Source organism: Zonotrichia leucophrys, chromosome 4 (genome assembly GCF_028769735.1).
Source record: "Zonotrichia leucophrys gambelii isolate GWCS_2022_RI chromosome 4, RI_Zleu_2.0, whole genome shotgun sequence".
Taxonomy (NCBI): Eukaryota; Metazoa; Chordata; class Aves; order Passeriformes; family Passerellidae; genus Zonotrichia; species Zonotrichia leucophrys.
In genome coordinates, this window is record NC_088173.1 from 59,814,567 (window position 1) to 59,841,518 (window position 26,952).

The following is a 26,952-nucleotide window of genomic DNA, read 5'->3' on the forward strand; positions in this document are numbered from 1 at the left end:
CAATGAAGTGTTCAGCCTAAGTGTACTAGATCTATGAGCTGTGAATAACTGTTTGCAGAACAAGGAAAGAAAATTACATTTAAAATTCCTAAATGACATTTATGCAGCTTTTTATTTCATTTCTCCTACATTGCAATGTTCCTACTCAGCAACATGTAACTAACAAGACCCTACAGCGCCTTTAGTGTGAACAAAAAAATAAGCTGGTTTAAACCTTAATTTGCTGCTGATTGCTTGGGCCCAGTATTCACAACTCTCTTAAGTACTCCTAAATGGCCCGTTTTCAGTTACACTGAATGGCAAGACAAACATTGTTTAATACTGCCTGCTAACAGAATTACGTCCAAGCCCCCCATTCCATCCAACCAATGTCTAATATACATCTTTTGCCAAGAATCCAGTGTCATTTGTCTTAGCTCAGACAGCTGGGGAAATGGCAGTCCCACATCCTGGAGTCACCCATAAACAACACCAGACCATCAGCAAATTTTATCACATCCCATCCTACTCTGTGTATCAGTAAAGTAGGTAAGAGTAACAGACGGTGTGACTACAACTGAAGTCTGCCAAGAGAAGGGGCATAAATTAAATATTCAGAGCATAAAAGAGCTCAGATGATTTTCTGGAACCCAGTCTACAACTCATATTTTTTAAAAATTAGTTAGAAAATAGTAAGCACATACAATACATTCAGATCTACTTCTTGCTTGATTGCTAAAAGCATAAAAGACGTTTTATGCTTTTATTTTCTTTTTTTCCCCCTTATTATAAAAATTAAGTTTGTACCTTAACAACCACAGGGCTTGTTCTGATCCTGTGATTAGTGTTTGCATGGTTTTGTGTGCTGAGACCACTGCATTCATTGTAATTTAGCTGAGTGTTGGCTGGAGCCAGCAAGAGCTTCTTAAGCTACAAACACATCAGGGAAAGGGAAGTGGAAGGAAAACAGTTACACATCTTTATCAATTAAAGTGACTTATCTACATTTTTGCATAGTTACCTAAAGTTAGTTATATCAATTTCAGCAAGCAAAGTACAATAAAACAAAAAGCAGGACTTGATATTCCTCAGAGTAAACAGATTTCATTTCCTTCTGGCTTGGCAGCACATTTCTGCTCCCTTTACTGCAGTATACTGAGCGGCAAGCAGAACTGACAGGGATCATGGATCTCTGAATCCAGGGCAAAATGAAATTCTCAGTGATCTGTTTGACATGAAGAGGCCTCTGATCTATACAGAGACATAAACTTTAACAGAATAATGGATATGGTGTCAAGATTCAGGTATCTGGCTCTGTTCCCACTAAAGCCAGTGATAAGAGGCTTTCAGCAGAAACAGAATCACATCACAGACCAGATTTACTAAGCAAAATGCATATAATGTTTCACCCACATCCTCATCCAAGATTCAGTTTTGCCCTGGTTAGCATTAAGCTGGAGCTTACTGGTCAAATCGATATTAAAGACACAAAATCAGCCCTGCATCCCAACAGACTCATTGGGCCTTTCTTCAGAGATCACCAAAAATGATGTCTAAACACACACAACAGAAAGAGCCCCGAGAAATGAAATATGAGTTAAGAACCATTACCCCGACTCATCTGAACAGAATGATAAGCAAAAATGTCAGCCCCATTAGCTTAAGAGTTTCAAAAACAACCTTTTCAACAACTTTTTAATAGACTGCCATATTAATCATCCTATGGCTATTTGGTGGGGGGTGGTTTCCCCCACTTAATTCTCAGTTCTTTACTCGATTTTCCTCTCCAGTCTAAATGAAAAGTCCAGACCTTACTGTGACTACATCATACCCATGCAGCGGGTGGCCAGAGGCACATCCAATTCCTGTTAAACAGTAGGAAGGGTTCTTACTAGAGACGGCTCTTCTGCCTCCTGGGTCGGAGGGGCGCCGTCGGGCACTGGGGAGGGGCTAGCGGCATTTTCGTTGGTCACATCTCCATCTGTCAGTGCATCAAAGGAAGGCAATCCATCCTCATCCACAGGGATGCTGTCCAGTGTTTCTGTGAGAACTGCTAGCAAGTTTGCCTCGCTCTCTTCATCTAGTTTCTGTGGGAGAGGACGAAATAAAAAGAGGAACCAGGTGAGAGAAGGAACAAAACGATGCCTCTGTGTGTGAACAAGCAGACAACACGTAGTTAAACTGGCCCTTGGAACAGCAACCTGCAACAGAATCTCAGACGATGTAATTAGTTACAATAAAATGATCCATTTCTGTTCAAAAGAAATCTCTTTGCGCTCATGGCGTAATGCGAGTTTACTTTTCTTCCACAATTCTTTCTTTTGTCAGGTGTTAAGAATGATAAGTGATCACTCAAGGATTGTATTACAGGATGAGCCAAAGATGCTGACACCTAATGATGGTGTCAGCCCAGGCTGTCCCTTTCTTTTGCTCTTCAACACTGAACACCAGCTAACTGACATGACAAAATTACAGGAATCAGACAGCTAATCAGGACACCAAAACGAATCACCAGAAAAACACTAAAAACTTCATTCACATATACGGTCCAGTGTAAGCAAGAAAGGGTTTCCCTTCCACATTTCTGCAAATCCTTGCTCCAAAATAAAACAGCTTCTTATTCCTGAGTATACTGGTGTAAGAATAGCCAGCAGCACTCATATGGTAAATGACAGGTTGTTTGGGTTTCTTTTAAAGAAACATATTAGGGAGGTTGCCTTTGAAGTTGTCCTTTCAAATTGTGTCTTTTGAGTGCTCAATACACTATTGTATGCATTTATCAAATTCTGACTGCAATTATAAAAAATAGATTAATTTCTAATCAGAAGTGCCTGTAATGTTAATTTATATCTTATTTCAGCAGCAAGAGTTCTTTTTGTCAAATTGAGTAAATTTAAGCGCCTCCTGATTTTCAATGAAATATAGTCCCTACTGTATATTAAGATACAGATTTTTTGAGTGCTGAGAGTTAGAACTGAGAAATAGAACTGTGTAAAAATCATTATATTTATTTTTCAGAGAGATTGGAAATTGATCTTGACAGATCAATTATCTAGGACTCCTAGGCTGATCCTAGTGCTATTGAAGTAAATCAAAAGCCTTTCACTGATTCAAGTGATATCAAATTGGGAGTTTCTCCACCGGCTTCAGAGCAGCTCATCATGCTCCAGGTCCCCACTGTGAAAAAATTTCAGCTAAGTTCAAATCTCAAAGTAAGAAAGTGAACTAGCAGGACGAATAATACCAGCAAGACAAACAAACAAGCAAAAGAAAGAAGTTAAAAAAGCAACTGCAAAACATTGCCAAGTTACACTTTGGAAAAAAAATAATCAAGTGAATCTGGGTATCCCCTTAGCATGACTTTTTTCAGTAATACTTTTATCTAGCAGACTCTGAACAGAGATGATCATAAACCACGCAGATAATTGCTCCTGCTAGGATTCTCTGCCAAATCACACCTCACAGCTTCTAACATAAAAGCTGTCTTTGAGCTAGAAAGCTAAGGCAGAGCACTGTTCTGGTGCTTACGGCATCATCTCCAAGAAACAAATAAATACTCAGGCAAGCTAATGCTAAGGAGAAGCATTTACTTGAAAGGCCAAAAGGCACTTATCCACTGACAAAAAGTATCCAAATTTTGGTATCAGGTGATTTCCACCATACTAGGGAGACGTGCACACAGCTGTGATAATTCAGTGTGTAGAGAATGAAATTGGCAGAAGGGAGCCAAATGAAACTGTGCTCCGAATTCAGCTTTTCACAGCCACTTTCTGAGCGGAAAAGAGAAAAATTTCTGTGTCACTTCTAGAATAGTAAGAAAAGGCATATTGGGCAAGAAAGTGTGTACCAGTGTTTTTTCCCAATGGCATTTCAAGTCCCTCGCAGGTGGTGGGATGAATGGTGTGAGAGCCAGCCCTCGAGCCTAAGGGTGTCCATGGGCTGGTTTGGCTGCCTGACCCCAGCCCTACACCAGGAACGTTTTCAGCAAGTCCATCTGGTGGGGCACACTGCTGAGCCTTGCAGCTTGTAAAGCTGACAATGAAGCTGGAAGTGTTGCTATTTCTAACAGGGAATGCCTCCTTTAATAATAGCATGCCAGAAGAAAATCTGATATTTGCTGTTAGCTGCTCCACTCTCATGCTTTAAACAGACATTCAAGTGTGCTGACATTCAAGAACAGAAAGTTGAGCGGACACTGGTCCTCATCACAGCAATTTCAATTAGTTTTGTACAAGTTTCAACATTCAAACACCCCAGAGAAAGCAGAGGATGTGACAAAGAGGACTCTGTTAAACAATTAATGTCACTTTCCATTATTGCTTCAGTCCCAATTTACAGAGCAAATAAATCAAAGTCACCACAGATGAAGCACACTAGCTGGCTAACACATGTCTATTCACAAACGACATGGCAGCAGGAACACATTAGTCAAGAAAACGACATTGCTAGATAACCTCTTAAAGGTTTAACTATGCTATTGCTAAATAATTGTCCTAAATCATTGTTTATAAAGAAACACAATTATTAGATACAGCAGAAATGGTGCTGTGGAGAGATGCAGAGGGAGAGATGGTTGGGTACATCAATGTCTGAACAATAATCACTGAAGCAGCAGCTTCCTCTTTTGCTGTTGCAGTCTGAGTCTTGGTGTTGACAGCACTGGGGAGAAGCAACACCGTGGCCAAATGCAGGCTCTTTCACAGTTTCAGCAGTGTCACTGCAGAAGTTCACATTTCAGACTGGCATCCAACCTGCTCACCGCACAGGCTCGGTGGAACAGGAGGAGCCGAGCACCCCCACCTCTGCCAAGGCCAGAGGATGTGCTGCGTGCTTCCTGGAACTGACTCCATCACGTCCTTAACTTCATGCAGGATCTCACAAGAAGGATTTGCTTCTCTTTATAGGAGCAGATCCTAGGTATTTAGACCACCTAAATGAACTACAGAGTGTAAGAAGAAGGACCAGAGGATAATCTCAAATGTAAAGCTGCATGGCAAATGCAATTAATAAACTTTTATGAAAACAATGCATAATGACTCCATGTTGCTAACTTGCCTTTTAAATGCAGAAGCAGTTATGCATCACTTCCAAATCACACTGTTATGTTAGCATGAAGACATTGGGGCCAGATATGTTTTGATCCCTATAATTTTCACCCAGACTAAGGAGGCAAGGAACACAAGTATGCCAATGAATGCACGCAGTTCTGTGTTTCTGACAACAGAAATCTCCAGCATATCCAGAATGCCATTAGCTCTGAAAGGAAATAAAATCTGGCATTTATGTCACTCTTTATGGGTGAATGCAACAGAGGTAAACTGCGAGAACATCAACCAACCCTCAAACATGAGTCCATCTAGGAGTCCAAAGACCATGGAAAGCTTTTAACTGTGCTCTTCTCTGCTTTTACATGTTTTGCTCTAATAATTTAATACTTCTACAGCACTAAAAATAATTCTCTGTCTGAAAACACTATAATAGTTGTGTACGAATCTAATTGCATTTCTGCCTTCAGTAAAATGTCTCCAGAGAAATTCTCTCTTTGGTCAGTGAAATGAGTTGATAATTTACCCACGCAAAGGTATTTAAATCCTCTACCCCTGACGATTCCTTATCTTTTGCTTATTCTGACTATTGATGGAGCTGGGCTCACCCTGTGGTTAGCATTTTATGCCTGTAATACCTGTTACTTGTCAGCAATCCACAGAAGCCAAAGATTGAGCTGTAACAGAAGCTTGTCCATGCTGTCACTCACAGGCATCCCTTTAGGGTGTATATAGGGAGCAATGCTGTAATTTATCCTTAAATTTTCTTCCTTTAAAAAATCATGCAACATTTTAAAATCTCTGTCATTACCATCAGATTGGGTTAGAGAAAACCTAGGAAAACATGAAATACACAAGTCCATAGGCCCTGACACAACACATCAATGAAAGCTGGAGAGAGCTGGCAGACATCATAGTGAGGCTGCTTCTGGTCATCTCTGAAAGGTCATGGAGATCAGGAGAGGTGTCTGAGGACTGCAAGAAAGCAAATGTCACTCCAGTCTTCAAAAATGGCAAGGAGTCATGAGTGGCATCATGAGTGGTGCTCCACAAGGTTCAATATGGGGCCCAGTATTGGCCCACTCAACAACAACGAGGCCAGTCAGGTCAGCCTCACCTCAATCCCTAAAAAGGTGATGGAGCACCTCATTTTGGAGGCCACCTATATCCACATGGATGACACAAAGGCAATCAGAGGTAGTCAAGCATGATTTCACTAAAGATAAGTAAATCATGATTGACCAACCTGACTGCCTTCCATGATGGAAAAACTACCTGGATGGATAAAGGGAGAGCAAGTCGATATTGTCTACCTTGACCTCAGGAAGGCTTTTGACACTGTCTCTCACAATATCCTCATAGGGAAACTCAGGAAGAATGGGCTGGATGAGTGGACAATGAGGTGGATTGAGAACTGGCTGAACAGCAGAACCCAGAAGGTGGTAATCAGTGGCATGGGCCTGATTTGAGGCCTGTCACAAGTGGTGTCCCCCAGGGTTCAACACTGGACCCAGTACTGTTTAATTTATTCATCAGTGACTTGGATGAATGTTCAGATGCCTCCTCAGCAATCTCATGGATGACACAAAGCAGATAGAAGCTTTGGACTGATCCCCCTGAGTGCTGTGCAGCCCTTCAGGAGAACCTGGGCAGGTTTGGGAGATGGGCAGGAAGGGACCATTTGAAATACAACAAAGGCAAATGCAGGATCCTGCACCTGGGGAAGAATAACCCCAGGGACCAGCACATCCCTGGGGCCAAACTGCTGGAAAGCAGCTCTGCAAAGAAGGACCTGTGGACACCAAGTGTCCATGAGCCAGCAGTGCCCTTGTGGCCAGGAGGGCCAGTGGTACCTGGGGTGCATTAGGGAGAGCACTGCCAGCAGGCTGAGGGAGGTGATCCTGCCCCTCTGCTCAGCCCTGGTGAAGCTCATCTGGAGTTCTGTGTCCAGTTCTGGGCTCCTCAGTACCAGAGAGACATGGAGCTCCTGGAACAGGAGGAGGGTGACAAAGATGCTGAAGGGACTGGAACAGCTCTGTTGTGAGGACAGGCTGAGGGAGCTGGGCCTGTTCAGCCTTGAGAAGACACAGCTGGGAGGGGAGCTCATCAATGTCTGTCAGTACCTGAGGGAGCGTGGCAGGAGATGGAGCCGGGCTCTGCTCAGTGGGGCCAAGCAACAGGACAAGAGGGAACAGGCAGAAACTGATGCCCAAAACTTTCTACCTGAACATGAGGAAGAACTTTTTTACTCTGTGAAGGACAGAGTACTGGAACAGGTTGCCCAGAGAGGCGGTGTAGTTTAGTTTCTGTCACTGGAGACATTCAAGAACTGTCTGGGCACAATCCTGTGCCACATGCTCCAGGATGGCCCTGCTTGAGCAAGGAGGTTGGTCCAGCTGACCCTCTGTGGTCCCTTCCAACCCATCTATCTGTGTTTCTGTGATCTCTTCTTGAAAACCCTGAAGCCAGTGCGCAGATGTCCTGAGTCAGGATTATCCTGTAGCTCTTTTCATCAGCACAGGTATGCTGATCCATTCCAGAAGAGTATCAAGCCCATCTTTTAGAAAATATTTTCAACATATAAATAGTATCTCCAACATCTTCCCTTTGGGTGACTTCTCCTCTCCCTTTCAATTGTGATTAGTGCGTGCACAACTTTTGCTGACTGTATCTCAAAGAATTAAATCAGCTAATGAATGATGATGCTCTGAAGCTTCTTTACTGACAATTTGAGTAGCACATAGGCCCACTGTGATTCATACTGAAAGATCAGGGTCTAAGCTGCATTATTAATCCACAGCCCCAAGGAGCTGGGAGCAGTGGCAGCTGGCCACATCTTTGTAAAAAGCCCAGGAAACTTTGGGACAGATCCACAGCTGGCAGAAGCTGTCACCACTCCAGCAGCCCAGCTTGGTAAGCAATTCAGAGCAGCCAGGTGTACACCAGAACTCACAAGGGATCACCATTTCAACATATTGACTCATTTCTCCTCATCAGCCTAAGATCTATTTATAGCACAATTAACAAAGAAAAATTTTTTTTTTCCTCCAGGTGAAAATATGAGTGATCTAAAAATACTAATACATTATGGCTCTACCTTCAAACAAACAAAATTGACTTGTGAGCACACCAGGGATTTCCAACAGGACTTAATTCCTTAATTACAAATTTTGGAGCAAGGATGTCCTTAAGATTGTCTTTTCCTTAAGAAACAAGGGGTACAGATTCACCCTTTTTTGCACATAAGGACGCAGAGGCACTGAAAAGCTCATTAACACCACTCAGGCCCTGAACACCTCCTGTCTACAAACATGCATGAGTAGGGGCAGATGCTGTCTCAGCACTAGCCCCACAAACCAAGCTTTGCCACAAGAGGATAGGAGCCACAGGCTGCACAGAAGCATTGGGAGGGTAGGAGGTGTACAGGGATTAGGATGCAGGTCGGTTGGTATTCCTACTCCTGACAGAGAAAAATGAGAATGTAAGTCAAGGACCACGAAAGGGAAGAACTACAGCCCAAGTTTCCCCTCTTCTGGTACAGAAGCAGTCAACCTGCCATGGCATGGCACAGACAGAGCTCTCATGTTGATTTTGCTGCCTTTTCCATGCCCTGTCCAAGGCAAGCGCCACTTTTCCCTCAACTTAGAGCTGGCTGTACCCAGGGCCAAAGATGAATTAGTGGTCCAAGTGGTGAATCACTTGTTCCACCTTACCTGCTCACAATGAGTCCCATATCCTTATATAAATGAAGAACTTTCAACTTTCTCAGCTTCTATTTTACTGTTCAATTGCTTTGCAAATGCTTAGCCATCCTGCGTTGTCTTACAGTACAAATTCACATGATGCATTTGCATAAGAACATTTTTCCAAGGTCTGTTAGTCTGGTCCCCAAGAGACACTCCCATAATTGAAATGCTTAAGTCCAGAGCTATCAATTATCTTTAAAAACAAAATGGAGTCCCACTAGGAGAAACTTACAGCCAGATTTCTTTATATGAAGTAGAAATATGGGGATTAATTATCACCACCCCTGTGCAAATGCCTTTAGGGTATGGAAAGGAAACAAGATATTTTCTTCTCTTGAAGGAGGCAGCTATATTCATACTCCTCACATGCACCTTCAGGCAAAGACCACTTGACTCCAGAGCCTGCCTTCTCATTTCAACAGCCCCAGTACCCTTCATATGGAATTTTAATATATATCTCAATTGTAGGACCAACCACTTGCCAACATTTACATAAATGCTTCACTCCAGTTGGATTTCTCTACATATAGACTTGAAGTAATGATCTGTACAACTACAAAATGCTTTCCCCCCAAAAATGATATTAAATAAGTATTGTGATTCTAGGTATAATATAAATATAAATATAAATATTAAACAATTACAATTCATGTACTGCAATGCCTAATTTGCAGAGCTAGGTCCCAGAGGGGCACAAATCCCCAGCATCACTCCTAGGAACATTAGGGCACCACTGGAGGGACCTGTTAAATGTCCACAGGCTGAAGGAGATGGGAGCACCAGTAGCATCGATTTTTCCCCCTCCTCTCTTCAGAGTACAACAATTGAAATAAAATAAAATAAAATAAAATAAAATAAAATAAAATAAAATAAAATAAAATAAAATAAAATAAAATAAAATAAAATAAAATAAAATAAAATAAAATAAAATAAATAAATTTTCATCATCATCATTATCAACATGTTGCTTATTTCTCACAAAGTTCTTATGTGCAACTTGGTAACTGAACTCAGATTGCTTTCTCTCTGTGAGATGCTCTCCTGACACTGTAAAACTGTGTCAAGCACTTGGTATTAAAGCATCACAACTCAAAACCACAGTACAGATCACTTGCAAATAGGCTTTTCTTTAAGATCATGCCCTTGGATCACTGGAAGTAATGCTGTCATAGTTCCAGTAAGATAACTACCTTTACAAGTGAAAAATCTAACTTTTCTGCTCTAACCTAAACATGCCAGTTTAAAAAAGCCTACTGAATATTCCTCTACCACAAAGTCACCTTATTCTTATTACTTCGAACAAGTTGTTGCAGTTCAGAAGTTTCCATTACAGCCTGGAAATTATGTTTATAATAAACTGAACAGCTACTAATTGACTTACTCATCTCATGAACTTAAGGATCAAGCCAGCAACCCATGCTTTACATCTTTTGACCAAAATTCATCCACATTTTGCAAGCCATTTCAATTTGATTTGTGTAAACCGCATCCTTCCCCTCTATCATAGTAATCTTTGATTCTGGAGAGAAGATAAAACAAAAAACAATCTGCAAGCAAGCTGCTGTGCTATTGACTGTATTAAGGGGACCAATGACAAGATATTGTGCTGGATTCCACTTCAGTGGTATACCAAATATCCAAAATTTATACTAAGTGAAACCACAGAATCTTTGCAAACACAGTCAATTTAACTCAGTATCAAAAGGTCACTCTTCAATTTATACTGGATCCTGAGCACAGTATTGTGAAAACACTTGAAAAAAAATAATCTCATCATCAGTTTGGACCTCAACATTTGCTGACTATATAGACTAATTTGCTGATTACTAAATAAATGCTCTAACCATGTTTCTTACTGGGTTAGCTCATCAGGGGAGCTTTTTAACTTCTACAGGACTTGACACTGTAAAGGACGTGCATGTCTGTAGCACTGAGGCACACCATGGACTTACTATTGTGCTGTTTTGCCCAGTGCTAGCAAAGTCCACCTGGTCTTTATGGGTGGGGAAATGCAGCACGAAAAGATCTAGCATGTCTTGTCCAGCCCACAATGGGCTAGGTTTGGGCTGAGCTCCACAATGAAGCAAAAAACTCTCTCTGTGTTTCTGGTGGGCAAAACTAAGAGCAGGCAAAGTGCAGAAGTGCAAAGGAAAGAAAGTGCCTGATGAAGAGCCACAATGAAAAGAAAGGCTGTAAGTTTTTCTTCACAGCACAAGAGTGAAGCCAGAGAAGCTGGTCTGGAGGTGAAGTTTCCTGTCTGCCAGAAGTGCTGGGGCAGCACGGGTGGGCAGAAGAGCGAGCAGTCTGGGCAAGGGGATGCAGGACAGGTAGCCTGACCTGCATGAGTAGCTCAGCCCAGCGTGCAAGAGGTTGGGCAGGCTCAGCTCTGAGCTCAGCACCCAGGAGCTTCGCTATTTGGAGCAGCAAACAGCACCTCTTACCCATCCTCCCTTCCTCACACAGAGACAGTGGCTCTTGCTTGTAACAAGGTCCTGAGCAACAACCCAGACAGGGATTTTTAATTATTATTCTGCACCTAAATATATAGAGGAGGGTAGAGAGTTAAAGATCCTGGGGCCCCAGTCTGAACAAGCTCTAATAGAGTGGGTACTGTAGAAATAAGGAAGAAGGCGAAGGCAGGGTACCGCATAAGGTAGGGAAGACATTTGGGACTCTCTTGTTGCAGAGCTTTCAACAACAGTGTCAGCAATATTTCAGTCCAAATAGTCAAGCACTGCTTGCTCAGATTTATTTATTTACTTGATTTATAGTCCATGCCCACACTAATCTCTCTATGCACTGACATAAGATTTTTCAACATTCATATACCTTCGTAAGGCAACATAGCATATCCTGGAGGAAAAAAAAAGCTATATATATTTTACAGTGATGATTTCACACATGTAACTGATGTAAAAACTTGTTTGTCCTCTTTATCATGACAAATATCTCTAAAAACTGCACTTGAGTGTCAGTATGGACTCTTCCTTTGCCAACAAGAAGCACTATCTTGTCGCTTTCGTTCATTCTTTGTCTCAGAGTTGCATTTCCTTTACTTTTAATTATATTGGATATGTCAGGATGTCTATTATCATCCCTACTTCTATCTTGAGATTTATGACTCTAAAGAGATACAAATTTAAAGGTAAAATTGTACATAATATAGCAGAGAAGAGTTTTACACAGATTTTTAAATTTTGTTCATTTACGGGGAGACTAGTTTTGTATAAATGAAACACACACTCAAAAATTAATTTTTAAGCTACAAAATAACACTTCTATCTGGTGCTTTTACTGTTAGAAAATTGGAATTTAATTTGACCAGGAAATTAGCATTTGTAAAGTATCAAATTCATTAAACGCTTTTTATGATGTTTTAATTTCTCAGCGTGTTCAGCTTCATCAAGCCTAACACATGCCCATTGAACAGGTATGATAAACACAAGTCACGTCTCACAGGAAGAAAAGCACTGGTTTTCCTTGCAGTTGAATCATGAGTGGATGAGTACATCATTAATATATCTGGACTGCCCATCATTTTTTATTGTAATTTAACTGGATGGCAGCTATCTGGTTTGAGATGGTCAGAAGAGTTTACTCAGATACAACACAAAAACTTGTTTACAAGTCTAAAGATTCATTTTTTCTGTATATTTTACCTGTGTAGCTCTACATTATTTTTAGGTGGTACAGCAACGTCCTTCAGTGTCCTCCTTGTTTGTATATACTAGCGGATGTGTTGACTGACACACACACGGCATTTAGAGAGGTGGTTTAGATAGACAAAATAAACCTCAGGTACCTGTACTCTAAATGTCCTGGGCTGAATGCAATAAAGACTCCTTTATAATGAAGCACCAAATGAGAATGTGCAGATCCCACAGTAAGAAACACCCTAGCAGGTATAGGGATAACAGCACAGACCACAGGTGACTTTTGTCAGGCTCTTCAGAGCACCTTCACAGTCCCACAAATATAGAAAGAAAGCCTCTCCCAGCAAGCAAATAAGTCCTCACCTCAAAAAGCAGTGATTGAACAGTGCAACCTGGTAAGCCTCTACAACCACCAAGAATACTGTTCAGGATGACGAGAGGCGTCTGAATTTTCCACTGGTTAAACACCTGGCTATGTTACATATCAGTTACGTATCTCCTCAATTTTTCATTCAGTGCTAAGACTTTATTGTTCTTTTAACCCAATTTTGTATATGCAAATAGAATGGTAAAGTAGAGATGGATCTTAAAACAGGAAACATTAAAAAAAAAAAAAATCACAGAAGAGCTATCTGTTGCAGTCTCCTCTAGGTCATGTCCACCGTTGGCTTATTTCTAAGTTTCCTGGACTAAGTTTGCTAAGTTTCCCAACTAGTCTTCACAGATCCTATTAATAAAATGGAGTTGACAATAAAATGTAAAACTAATTTGCTAGTTTACATTACCATGTCCATTTCCCCCAGCCAGTCTGGCAGAGTTATGTAGTGCATGCATACTGTGGTGCACATTACAGTTCCCACTGCAGTTGCCTCTCTTCTATTTACTCCTTAGTCAAGACTGAATTTATTGCTCATTCTCTGCTAGTTTTTTGAAAGTCTGCATGTCCCTGATCATGAGCTCTCCATCTGTGTGATGTAAAAGACTGCAATTTTTTTTAGTGAGGCACTCATATTGTCCAGTCCCTTTTCCACCAGAAATGGCAAAAATCAAACTGGGCATATTTTTTTTATCCTCTTAAAAGATGACACTTAGCAGTCCAGTCCAGATGTACTTACTTACCAATGCCCTACATAACATTGTTAATTAGGCCGTAAGTTCCTTTAGTCAGGGACTTTTCTTTATTTGTTCACACAACCCCTTTTATAACCATATCCTGTTTTACCATTAGGCTTTGAGATGCTGCCACAGCACCTAAAATAAATAATTTGGGGTGCTTCTATTTAATCCTGCTGGTAACCAAAAGACAAAGAACTTAGACCCAGATGTTCAGCTGCAGTAAATTAAGGCCTCTCCACAGGTTTTAACAGAGCTATACAGATTTATGCTAGCTAGAGACCGGGTCCTCTGCTCTTAGTGTTTTTTGATGCCTAAGATGAGAACAGCAGCTCGTACATAGTGTGTCTGCACCACCCTGTCCCAGAACTAAGAGCAGCCCAGCCGCAGCCCAGCAAGGGCTATTTCTTCCTCCTTACCAAGTGAGTTTTGCAGCTGAGCATTACATTGCTATGACTTAGACACTGTTTAAAAGTGGCTTGGGCTCATCTTGCCTACAATGTGGTACATGCTGAGCTTGCATTCCCTATCGGAAATACACTGACATTATTTGTTCATGTCAAGTGCACCTTCAGTTTAAAAGTTATCCCCGCTAAGTTAACACAAGTTATAGCCTGAGCCTGTGTAGCAGCTAAATGCACAGCCAAAACCCCACAGGATGTGCCTAATCCCAAGAATAATAAGAAAATTGAAACCATTTGAATACTAAACCAGAGATGGGACCCTGCAGATCACTGGGTTCAACATGGCTTACATTTTCCTGGCTAAAATAGTCTCCCTTTGTATTGAGGTATTTTTCTCTGCTCTTTCAGTGCTCAAATTGATGGGGAATAGAGAGGGGAAGGGAGCTGTAGATTGGAAAGAGCCCGGGATGAGTGTCCAAGCCTTGCTCAGCTGGCTCAGAGGAGTGGGTGGGACCACTCATGTTTAGGAAGCAATGAAATCCTGTTTTGTAAACATACATGGGGATTACACACACCACCAGGGGGTAAGGAGGGGAAAGAAGGGGAGAGAGGAAGAGAAAACAGGGAGACAAGAAAGTAAACATGGTTGCACTTGATTCTACACATGAAGGAGTAGGGGAAAGAACACCCCACCACAATGTATTTTAAGTAAAAAAGAGCTAGCTACCTGTAAATGAGCAGTACTGCCAAGTCTTACTCACCTGAAGCACCAAAACACCGGAGTGCAATGACCACCACAATGTTTACAGCTGCCTCTGGCCTTGCCCCGTTTTGATGGCAAAGAGTGCTGTAAATCCAAGTGCTGGGGGCACAGGGAGCACAATGCCAACTCCAGCTTGGCTTCCCTTGGATTAGAGCAGCACAAACCAAGCATCACCTGGCAAAGCCGGTGGAGTTAAACAAGGACAGATTAAGTGTAAGTGAGAAGGAAATCAGGCTCTTTATTTCTACCCCTCCTTCCTTGAGAAAAACTACATACATTCCTTTTTCTTCAGACACGTCAATAGCAATAGCTTAAACTGCCCTAATCAGGTTTCACCATTGGCAATGCGGAAATGTTTATTTCCATTAGGCTGAGTCTATAAAATCTTCCTTTCATTCCTGTGCTTCTACCATTCCCAAACAGCAAAGCCTGACAATTTAAGTCTCTGACAAGCAAGCTTAATACTGAGACGTTTAGGAAAAAAAAATCCATACAAAGAAAGCTCTTAAGACAAGATAGGCTGAGTGTTTGCACCACAAATGGTTTGTTTCAGCTATCTCTTTGCCTCCTGTAAGGCGGAAATCAGACAGCTTACTGGCTTAGCTTGTTAGGCCAGGTTAAAGGGATGCAACGCTGAAAGGCTCTTACAGAAGCTTACCCTTGGACTAAAAATAGCAGGCACTAGAGAATTATCTTAAATACTACCAAACTTGTTCTGCACTGTGAATGCAGATAACTGTAATATGTTTCCATTTTTGGTAGTTTTAGAGCTTTTTTAAGTTATGCTCGCTTTAGCTGACTATTTAATTAGTTTCTGATTCTATTTGCTACTTTTTCTGTCAGAGATATAGCCTGAGGGGTACTTTGCCTATGAATCCTTTGTATTTAGCAGTGCTGCTATTGTTAACATCTAATGAGCTGTTGGATTTGCCAAACACCCAGTATAGGTACAAACACTTCTTTGAAATATAAAAGTTTAACACACAGCAAATAGCAAATCAAAAGATACTCTAATGCAGCATCCGGACTCACTCACTGCATGTCTCATCAAAAGAGAACAAAAATAAAAATCTCCTTTATTACATTTAATTCTGAAATTCAAAAATGCATATTCGAGTGAGACAATTTTAGCTCCTTGTCCGTGACTTTAGAAGAAAATGAAATGATTTTTAGTACCATAAGAAGACTTCTGCATATGACTAAAGCTCCACAGTCTGACATGGATACCCGCCAGCTGAACTGTGGAGTTAGCAGTATTTTCTTTGGAGTAAAACTGCAAGATCCTACAATTTTTAATGAAGCCACCTCATCTTTAAAACACATAAATTGATATTTTGGTGTGTTTTTTAGGCTACAAGCAGTTTCTCTTTAAGCTCTGTTAAGCAGGATACCCATTCATCTGCTCCTCACTGAAAACCATGACAAGATATCAAAAAAAAAAAAAAAGAAACTCCAAAGCAAAGCACAAATGTTCTCTGTCCTTACATACTTCTCACTCGTGCTACAGCCAGTCTGAAAGACATCACCACAGAAACCAGTCATGCGGTGTAACACCCCTGCTGCTGCTGTTGCCTCGACTTTGCACTTCTGCAGATAACACCACTGTGGGTACTCAGTGTACGAGCTCAGATCAGAACATCACAGGATTGAAGCAGCAAGGGCCCCTGCACACTGCTTCCTGCCCACTGCCTTCCACATGATGCCCCCAGTACTACACCAGTCTTGGCAGCCAGATGATTGCTGTAACAGGAGCACCAAATGGAAACTGATTCAGACGCACATTTTAGTATGTTTTCCAGTACTTCTTCTCTCCCTTGCAGCTCTTCAGTATGAGTAATTTTTAACATAATTTAAAAATCTCAGCTTGAGTGAGGCCATCTTCTAGACAGAAACTCTGGGCATGGTCAGGCTAAAAGCCATCCATGCAGCTGAACAGAAGGGTCTTCCCTTACTGGGCACACATCACATCCGACTGGAGCTGTAGAGCCTGTCCCCTCAGACACAATTTTTCTTTGACTTGCTTTTCAGGGTGAGGAATGTTTTTACTTTTAAATAGTGGTGGCATTCACAGATTCCCTCACCAGATATACGTGTCTTTATAAGCTCACATATAGTGGCATAACCCAGCCACATGTCTTGCAATTGCCATTAAAACCCTCCATATGTCTGCATTTGGGAAGCAAGTTTTCTTTTTGAGTAAGGAGTTAAGTTCACAGCCTCTCTGCTGAATAAACAACATGTCTGTTGTCACCTGGCTGCTGAGCAACTCCTTGTCTTTGAAAGTATGCACTCGGTGATTTTAGAGATCTCTCAGCCTTTCCTTCTGCTGTCATGCAGCAAAAATCATGCTCCATTTTCATTATGATGATTAACACTACTATCCAACTCCTGCAATTTGAATTTTTAAGTAGTATTCTAGCACTACTGAGGAAACACCCCCATTGCACTGAATGATCTCCAGTCACATATCAAAAGAAAGTATCTGCAGAAAGCACTCACAGTTCAAACAGACAAGATCAAGAAAGGAGGATTATAATCCCTGCTTTATAGAAGGGGATTTGATGCTCACAGATTAGTCACCTTCTCCAGGCCACAGTGCCTGTAGGCCATAGTCATGGTGGGAGAGCAGGGCTCCACACTACCATGCCTTCCAAGCAGGGCACATTTCACCACCAACAACAGTGCACACATTCCCCATCCCTAAGTTCTTTTAGCTGAACTTCTAGTTATCAAAAGAAGACTGAAAAACTGCTTGTCAAGAGTGCTGGAGTCACAGTCCACAGCTAAGAAGTTTATTTTGTACATTCACAGAACTTGGTGAGTTTGCCATTTTTTGTACAGAAAATTACACTGTAATATTTGATCACTTAAAACTAGCATTCCAGAATGGAAATTTCTAGACAAAGTTGACACAGAGAGAGTAGTGAACAGACACACAGAACAAGGCTGGTAAGATATAACTCTATCAGAAAGACAAAGGTATCTCTATGATGCAGTGGATGTTAGGGAGAACATCAGGGCTACAGCAAAAGAGACAAGTTTGGACCACTGGAAAAGACACAGTCATGACTGAGTTCAAAAGTGAGCATGGAGGCCATCCATTTTAACATGAAGAGCCAGGCCAATCCCCTAAAATGCAGGAGGAAGAGGCTATAATAGAACAGCAACTCAGCAAGTCTCTTGGAAAAACAAAGGGCCCACAAAAACTTGCTTGAGTGAGGCCTTCTCTTTGCATAACTTGCTTTGGGGATATAAAAACCAGAAAACATCCAAAGCCTGTAAGGTAAGTCCTTACCTGTAGAGATAATCACACAGACTTGTTTGTCCCAAGGAAGGATATGAAGGAGAAAGTGAACTGACGACTAGGCAGAGCTTTCATCTTGGAAGATTCCCAAATTACTACAAAGCTATGTAGGAAAATATTTTACTTTAGACTTGGATGGCCCTTGGAATCAAAAATAATCACAAAAGCAGTCCTTGTTGCTTCCCACAATGGCAGCTGTACTGAATAAGGCTCCCAAGCTGCAGAGCCTACAGGAGGGCAGAGCATGGGGTGTCTGCAATGTGCCAGACAGAAAAAGACAGAAAGAAAAAAGCTGTTGTGTTACTACCTGGTTTTTTACTGTATACTCTTTCCATTCTTTTCTTTGCTAGTGAAGAGACTACCCTTTCTTGCTACAGTAGCAGCTCAAGATCAAGGATCTGCTGCCAGGAACCTTTGGAGCTGACAGCCTGGGATGTGGCACTCCTTTACAGACTTTCGTATGTAAGCCTGTGTCATCTACCACAGCCTGCAAAAGGTCATTATGAAGTCTGTAGAAAGTCAAACAGCAGTGACGAAGGAAGAAAGTGTCTTTGGCACAGTATCAGGGATAAAATGCCTTTCTCAAAGGCATTTGTGGGATATCAGGCAGAGTGAATTGGAATTAGGATGAGGAATTGTGCCATTAACACCAGCAACAGATTAAACGCTGATGATTTTCCTTGTGTATAAGGTGGAAGAAGACAAGTTAGATATTGTGTGTTTATTGAAGCAAGAAGGTTAGAGATAAGATATAATCTAACCAAATCATGGAACGCAATATGGGAAGATAGTCAAGAGCTCCTGAGTCTGAATCAGTGGGTTTGTCTAATATTTCTAGGTACAATTACCACCAATGCAAAACAATTACTGAATTTCAGAGGAGAACACCAGGTGAAGAGGCCCTGATCCTTCATTAGTTGAGTATCTGTAAAAACCAGAAAGGACACCTGCACATATTCAAAGCATTCAAGCAGCAGCAGGAAGACATTTCCAGCAATTTTGGAGCGTACAAATTGGGCACCAGGAATTGCATTTTCTTTGCACAGAAACAATTCAAATGGATTAGAACATTTAAATATTTTCTAGGTTTCCACTCCAAGTCTATGAGCACCTTCACTCCTTTGCTATTAAAAAAAAACAAACGTCATTATGCTACACTACTGTCTGTGAAATGCAGAAGTCTGTAATGAAATTTGTTTTTCTCTTTAGAGGTCACTCACTCTCAGCTCTTAAGAGTTGACTCTCTAGGGACAGCAGTGGTGAAGACGAATGTGGACTACCTCCAAATCTCTACAACTTTGATTTTCACAAAGATTTCTTTTTTTTATTTATTTATTTACTTTTTTATTTGGAATACATCAACATTGTTGAGGGCGATCCTAAAGAAATAGCAGCACATTATGAGCCTGAATCAGAAATGACTAGAGAATATAATGGAGTTCTGTACAATACATTTGAGGGATGTCTTTGTAAGAGTTCTTTTAAAGACGGATTTTGGGGAGGAATTGGGAAAACCTAGCCACTCTGTTGAAAGGGATAGAAGGGCAATGAATTCTACTGTAGGATCTCTTCTTTTGCTGACTCAGTGAAGAAAGATTTGTCATTCAAAGACAAATTAGAAAAGGGCATGGATCGTGCTACATAGATGCTTCCTCTCAGTTATCAGCCACGTACAGGCAGCTTCCAACACATCTACCTCCAAGTGCATCTGAAAAAAAGCAATCTCTTCTGGTGGATGTGGACAGAAGGCCTCTGTCAAAATATGAGTTTGAGCAAATACAGCAAAGCGGTTTAGCACAGGGAGGATTTGTCCCTGCAGAAATTGACACAAATTCCTTTAGGACAGGGGCAGCCACCCCAACCACACAGCTAGGATTGCCAGCAGATAGAATTAGGGAAACTGGAAGGTAACACTGTCACCTAATGTAAACTCTTAAATCTGCTGTAAACACAGCAGTAACATTGGCACACAATAAAACTGGTATCTGGCACTGCACTCCCAGAAGCAGGTGTAGGGTAGGACAAGACACATGAGTGGATTTTTGTCATCTCTGTGAATTTGGTTTGAGGAAAAATCCAAGCTGGTAGAAACTGTGGCAAACAGGTAGCATTCTAGTGATGGAGGGTAGCTGGAGTGATCATTCAGGAGAGAATAATGGGAGATCAAGAGGAAGGGTCCAGTTTGAAGGTCCTGCTATGTGTATAGTCCAACTTGGAGTAGCAAGCGCATAGTGTATAGTGCCCTGAGAAGGCAGCATTCCTGGATGCTTCAAACTGGAAAGGCCAATACCCACAAAAGCAATTTATTAGTAGGTTTCTGACATACGTATCTTTAAGAACATACATCCATCACTTTCAAAGACATGGTTTAGGAAATAGGAGCTATTACAGGCTTAAGTTTAGGGGCATGTCTCTTTCCTTCTTTAGCTGTGGGCTTAAAAATCAAAGCTTCACAAGTCTAATCTTGTGAGAGATCCTGAAAGAGAAAAACCTCTGCACATCGTGGGGCTTCCCATAACAAACCCTCTTGGGTCTAGATGGAGCCCAGAAAGGCAGCTCAAGTACATCTGGACAGTGTTCACAGAGCTGCACATGCCAGGAGCAGTTCTGTAAAGTGATGCTGATGGTCCATCCAGCAGAGAATTATCCCCCTGTGGTCTATTACCTCTGATCATATTGGACTTGAACTGACCAATGTGGAGACCCTGACATGATTCCAGTTGCAGTGGAGTGCAGATTCCTGGAAATCATTTGTGTCTATACAGGACATAGCCAAATAATCCTTCCAGCACAATTCTGAAAACACAATACAGAGATGCTAACTAACTCTGCAAGAACTTCTTTGGTACAGTACAGTCATCTTCAGCCAGAGCTCATAGCCCAGTAGGATCCCAGCTCACTCCTCCAGATCTGCTCCAATATCCCTTCATCACTTGCTCTGTGTGCCTGTGTTCCTCTGAGAGAGAGGTTTGCTATCTCTCAGAAGAGAGCCTAGGAGGAACATTAATACTGAGTGAAAGCTAATAAATCCCCCCTAGCAGCCATCACCACTATGCAAAGGCATATATACGGCCTTGCAAGAGCTCACCCTGATCTGGCTGAAGAGCTCTGGTATCTAAGAGCTAACACACCCTCTCTGACCAGTTACAAAGGGACTAGAGCATCCCCCAAATGATAGCATTTCTTAGCTTCCTGGTCTTCTGTCTGGCTTTTGCCCAGTTGAGTTTTTAAAAATTTTTTAATTTTAATTTTCTTCTTCATCTCAGGTTTGGAGATAAATAAGTCTCCTTGTTGGGATATACTACTTAAGGCAGCCTCTCCTTGGGTTTGGTAGTTCCACAACACATTGGCACAACAGCAGCTCTGAACCTGTGTTGTTTCCTGGAGTAGGAAAGCTCAGCAGGCTGTAGCTGACTCCACCTGCCTGGGAGGAAGAGGAGTCTGGTTAAAGAGCAGTGCTCACAGTCCTCCAAAGGAAAAGTAAGTTGGGTTTATCTTCACTCACAACCCCCAAGGACCAGCTCTTTTCTTCTTTCATTACCTTTGCTCCTTCCAAGGACTTCAAAGTGCACACCATAAAACTGGGATGGGCTGGTCACTAGTACACACAGACTCCCCCCTACTACAGGTTTTTTAGGCATTATCACAAAACAAGTAAATAAACACAGTGTTTAATAACTGAAGGAAAAAAAAAAAAAAAAGAGTATGCCCCAGCATCTCAACCAAGGAACTTCCCATGCCAGCTACTAAAAGGCCACATGGAAATACTGAAATTACCCTTAATTCATGATATGAGACTTTCAGGAGGGTTAGGTATCCAGTGACAATGTTTAAAAAGTAAATGCACAAAGAAGTAATATGCCTCCAGAACTGTAACAAAAAGACTGCATAGAAAGTTATGCATTATGGATGATTTAGCAATATCATAGATAGCAAAGGCTCCAGCAAAAAGAGTGAAATCATCCCTATCTTTCCATTTGTCGGCAGAATTTTAACAAGGGGCTCCTGGGAGCTCTTGGGGGCTCCTCCATGGCTCAACAGACAAATTAACTCATCAAAGGGAAGGTAGGGATGATTAACTAACAAGAGCCCCCTCCAGCCCATCACTGGTACATGGTTATTTCACCCAGATGGTGTTCACCTACCTGAAACTGGTAATGACAGTCTCAGATCGGATTTACAGAAAAACATAGATAATAAGGTGTCGCAAGAGTGACACGCTAGGAGTTATTGGTCTGTGATGCTCCAGACTGTGCCAGAGGCAGCAGAGCTGTTTGTAATGTTAGTCTCTGTTTTGTAACATTATCCTCTCCACCCAAGAGATTTCCTGCTGCAAATGGGAGACTTGGTCTTCAGAGAAGCATTTGACCTGACCCTTCCTATAGGAGAGTGGGATCAACAGCAAAGAAAATGACAAGATGTGGCAACACTCCCATCACATACAAGCACAAGCACTTTGACACCCTTTCACTGGAAATGGATGAATGTTTCTGCAGTGCTAAGGGGAAAAATTCACAAGTTTTTTTGGCTTTTTCCCAGATGCAATTGATGTGACAATTGTCAATGTTTTGCCTGATGTCTTCATACTAATGTGAAGAGTGATTGTTGGGCTTTTAAGGACAGTCAATACAGCCAAGAAAATCCACACCAGTCCTGGTGAGAGAAAAAACAGCAAAGCAAACACAAAGCCAGAAAAAGAATTTCAAAAATGCATATGTTTCCCCCCAGACAAGTGAAAATAAAAGCCTATTGCTCCTTTGTGTATGCCTGGAGGGTCAAATGCCTAACAGAGCACCTCCAAGCAGAGGTCAGGAAGCATGCACTTATGTTTTGTTTATGAAAATAATTGCATATGCATCCGTTTCAACCTGACAACCCTAAAGTTCCACTAGTCCAACAATAAGCCCGTGAAAATAAGCTCAGTACCTGTGGAAACTAAGATTAGGCCAAGTAGGTTTTCTTATATGAAAATTTGTCATGAAAACCAAGGCCAGACTGCGAACCTTTGACTGCCACCCATGTTCCTTTGAAAACTAGCAGGCTTCTAGCTATATAGAAGCATGTCTCAAAGAAATTCCATAGTTGCTTAGGACTATGGGCTAAGATTTTCAAAATGGGATCAGAAACTCCTTAACAGTACTAATATAGTAATTTCAAGGAGGGAAGAAGCAGCAGCAGAGGAACACAGAAATATTTCCTCAGCTTCTTGTTCCATGTAGCTCCTGAACAGGTTGGGTTGGGCCAAATGGCATCGAGATCCCTTCCCACTTCATCCAGTCTGATTCTGCAAAGCCCTCCCCTGCTCTAAGTTCATTCTTGGTCCTTTACCACCCACACTGTCACCTGCACTACCTGGCTGCCTATGCCTCAACCAGAAGCCCTCTTAAAGTGGATACCAACAGACCAAAGATCCTGTTCATTGGTCTCAACACACACGGCCTGGCAGAGTGGAGAATAACACTACTAGATCTACCTAGCCAAGTGATACATATTTACAAGCAAAATAACCCCAAAAAACGGCCCCTAATACTAGAAGAGTTCTAAAACGCTTGTAATACCTGTTTTTCACGTCTGGTCACTGACTGCCCTGTGGAAATGTGCATACCTGCAGCATTCTCACCAAAGCACAAATTCCACTGAGATGTCTTGCTTCCATAACATTTATTACCTAAGGTCTCTGATGCACTTCCTGAGTCATTATGTAACTGCTTATACAGCAACATGGGAGAAGAAAAACTGGATTTTTGCAAAGGTTTTGGAGTACTTTGAGAAAGAATTTTCTGTCCTCCAAGAGAAACTACTTTTCCAGGAGAAAACTCCCATTGTTTCTTTCAGCAGCTTAGGTGGAAGTTCCTCTGACCAACCCAATCCTCCAGATAACCATTACCACCACCTCCCTGACAAGAGGTGAGAATTTTTTTACCCAATTTCTCTATTTTTATTCAAGTCTATCTCCTATAGAAGAGATCTGCAGTCCCTCACACTGTTTGATGGCGGCCCCTCTAAACCCTGATAAGATTTTGTATCACTGAGCCTTCAAGGAGCAGCTATGGCAATAGCCAGAAGTAGAAGTTCTCCCTGCCCATTTGACATCTCCAGCCCTATAATATGCCTGGAAGGGATGATCCTCCTAAACTCTGTGTGATAAGCTGGATGGCTGCGAGCATTTCAGGCAACTAAAACCTGTCATAAATCAACAAGGCAACAACACTTGCCAGAGGCTGCCACCGTGGCTCCTCACTGAAAATACTCTTCTTCTGATTATCGTCTTAGTGATTAGAAGTACCCATTATGGACCAGCACCCCATTGTGTTACTCACAGTAAAGCACAAAAGCACAGATGTGTGTGAGGAAATGGAAGTATTATTCTAGTGCATCACACGGCTCACGCTTCATGACAACACCAAAATCTCAATAGGTTTTGGGTTTGTGCTTTCATAAACAAAACCCAGTGATTACTGCATGTGGTAAAAAGCAAACTCCAATCATGGCCCTTCAGACTCATCACCGCCACAAAGTGCTAATTAATTTCTCAATCATTACGAAGCAAGACTGTGGCTCTGTTGTGTCAGAACGGAAAATTCAGCCAGAGCAACCAGCTATGCGTTGCAAAGGGGATGATTTCCACCGAGACCTGAACCCATTCTCCATGGCTGAGTGTGCCTGCACACACAGCCACAGCTCCATGCCTGCCAAGGCTGCAGCCCCACTTACAAAGGCACCAGGATCCTGTATGCACCTGCACAAAGCTACCAAAATAAAAATTAGACACTGCAGAAAAAGAGGCCTATAAAGCTGGCAGGGGGCACTCCTCCAGAAAGGCTGCAAATTTCCAGTGTATCTGAGGATTACCCACAGTAGTACAACAAAAGCTACAAATAGGTAAGTTTTCACAGACACACATAAACTCTTCTTTGTATTTTTTCCCTGTTCACAGGGAAAAAAACAGTTCATCATGATTCAATACCAAAACTTTCTCCCTGTACCAAATATGCTCTGTGCAATTTCCTGCTCCTGACCTACACATGCACAATAGGTTAGCAGCACTAAAGAAAAAGAATTCCTAAATGAAGACTTGTGATAATTTTATCCTTCTGTAATGGCATGGGCCAGAGTTAATGTTAAGGGGGATGGGGCAGCCGGGAAAGAGCACGCCAGGGTTAAGATGGACCGTTTAGTAGCAATTAGCAATGATGCATTGAGCAAAAATAGCAACAATGAAAAAAAAAAGAAAAGAAGTTACACTAGAAAGACAACCATTAACAGAAATAAATTTAATTTAACCAGTTAGCATTTTTTCTACGAAAGGCAAACTTTCTGTTGCTGTTGGTAAGCCAAAGGGGAATTAAAAAAAAAAAAAAAATCTTATCAGAAATATTTACTTCCCACTAGCAATATGTCTGGGATTGTTTTTCTAACAAAAGACAGAGCTACTGTCCCACGTTTTCGTGACCCTCTCTGCAGTTCCAGGGAGAAAATATTTAGTTCAACATTATCGTAAGCTAGAATATGGCTCTATTTATGTGACAAGTTGACAACATACAATTTCATGCTTGTTGAACTGATCTGTGTTATATATTCACTGTGAATATTATGAAGCCTCACCATTATAAATATGAAACAGTATACACTTATTCAAAATAACTCCAGCAGTAGCAATTTATAGCTCGGTTGTTTGTGCGCTTATGAAGTCCAAACGCCACCTTAAGAAGCCGCATCTCACTAAAACAGATGTGGAGTGTGACTGTGACCAAAGTGGATTTGAGATGACCTCTGTGAAAGGAGGCTATTACATTTTTGTTTGTATGGCAGCTGACACCAGTTCATATTTAGCTCTGTAGCTAGTGGGAACACAGTGTAACACAGTGTCCTCAAGGGCTGGTTTTAACACAGGCCAAGACATCCATCTAATGACCTAATTAGCTTACTACTGTTCTGGTGAGTGCTAGTCTTCCCTCTCAGAAAAAGCACAGGTGCTCTACAGAACAGCAGCACAGTAAGCATCTCAAGCCATGGCTGCTCTAGGTGAAATGTCTCCTTAATGGGACCGTGAAGTGGATCAGCCACATTTTCTTGATTGCACGCCTGGGGAACAGCCTTGGTGGCCGCACACATCATACAATAAACTCTCAAAGCAATTGGTTTTTTGCTCATTTGGGACTTCGTTCCTGCCTGAAGGTTTTAACCAACATGCCAGGTAGTTCTTGCATTTAAGCACTGTAGTTTGTCCAAGCAGGAATGAAAAAAGGAGCAGCAGCCCACCTTGGTAACACTAGATACAGAGAATTTGCATAAACTCTTTCCAATTACATAGTAGCTGGTTCGAGCAAAATAAATTCCACTTACTGCTTGAGCCTTATTAAATGTCAGCATAGCTAATCATAGATTATCGTTTACATACATCATCCCACATAGACAGGATGTTATTGTGCTGGTCTCCTCTTTAGCAGATGTAGAGCCCTGAGTCATGCCAGACACACTGGTAAAGGTAATGCATTCAAACACACAAGAAATGTGACACTGCTCCATTAGGAATATAAAAAGTCCATCACTTTTGTCAAGTGTCTGCTATTTTCTTTCCCTGGAAATGAAGGTCTTCTCCTAGTTTCACAAGTAGGCTTTATGATACACTGTTACCTTTTATCATCCTTATAAAGTTCCCTAACCCAAATCTGCATCTTTTGCCTATTATGTTTATTGTAGTATTAAACCTATGACGTTGTCTGTTTCACTACTAAATCTATCCCATAACCACATACTGTACATTCATTTCTCTAGGACCTCAGTAGCTCTTATCTGCTCACTTTTATGATCTCTTATGAACTGTTAGGAATAGCAACTTGCAGGAATGTTTGTAAAGTCATCTCAGACTGAACTCAGCCTTCCTCTTTTTTTTTTTTACCATACAATGATACTCTCTGCAATGAAATCCAATTTGCCATAAA

The 26,952-nt window shown here is 41.5% G+C and overlaps 1 protein-coding gene across 5 annotated transcripts in view; it reads right to left on the reverse strand.

The window, feature by feature from the left end:
- The window catches only part of PPARGC1A (PPARG coactivator 1 alpha), a 368,866-nt gene that overhangs the window by 30,850 nt on the left and 311,064 nt on the right, over positions 1–26,952 (reverse strand). For 4 of the 5 annotated variants that reach the window (XM_064711886.1, XM_064711887.1, XM_064711888.1 and 1 more), the window contains 2 exons: positions 1,872–2,066; positions 787–909 (listed from right to left, as the gene is read on the reverse strand). In XM_064711886.1, the coding sequence (XP_064567956.1) occupies positions 787–909; positions 1,872–2,066 (318 nt within the window). Of the gene's footprint in view, positions 1–786; positions 910–1,810; positions 2,067–26,952 lie in introns of those variants that run through there. The other variant, XM_064711890.1, reaches the window with a different exon arrangement.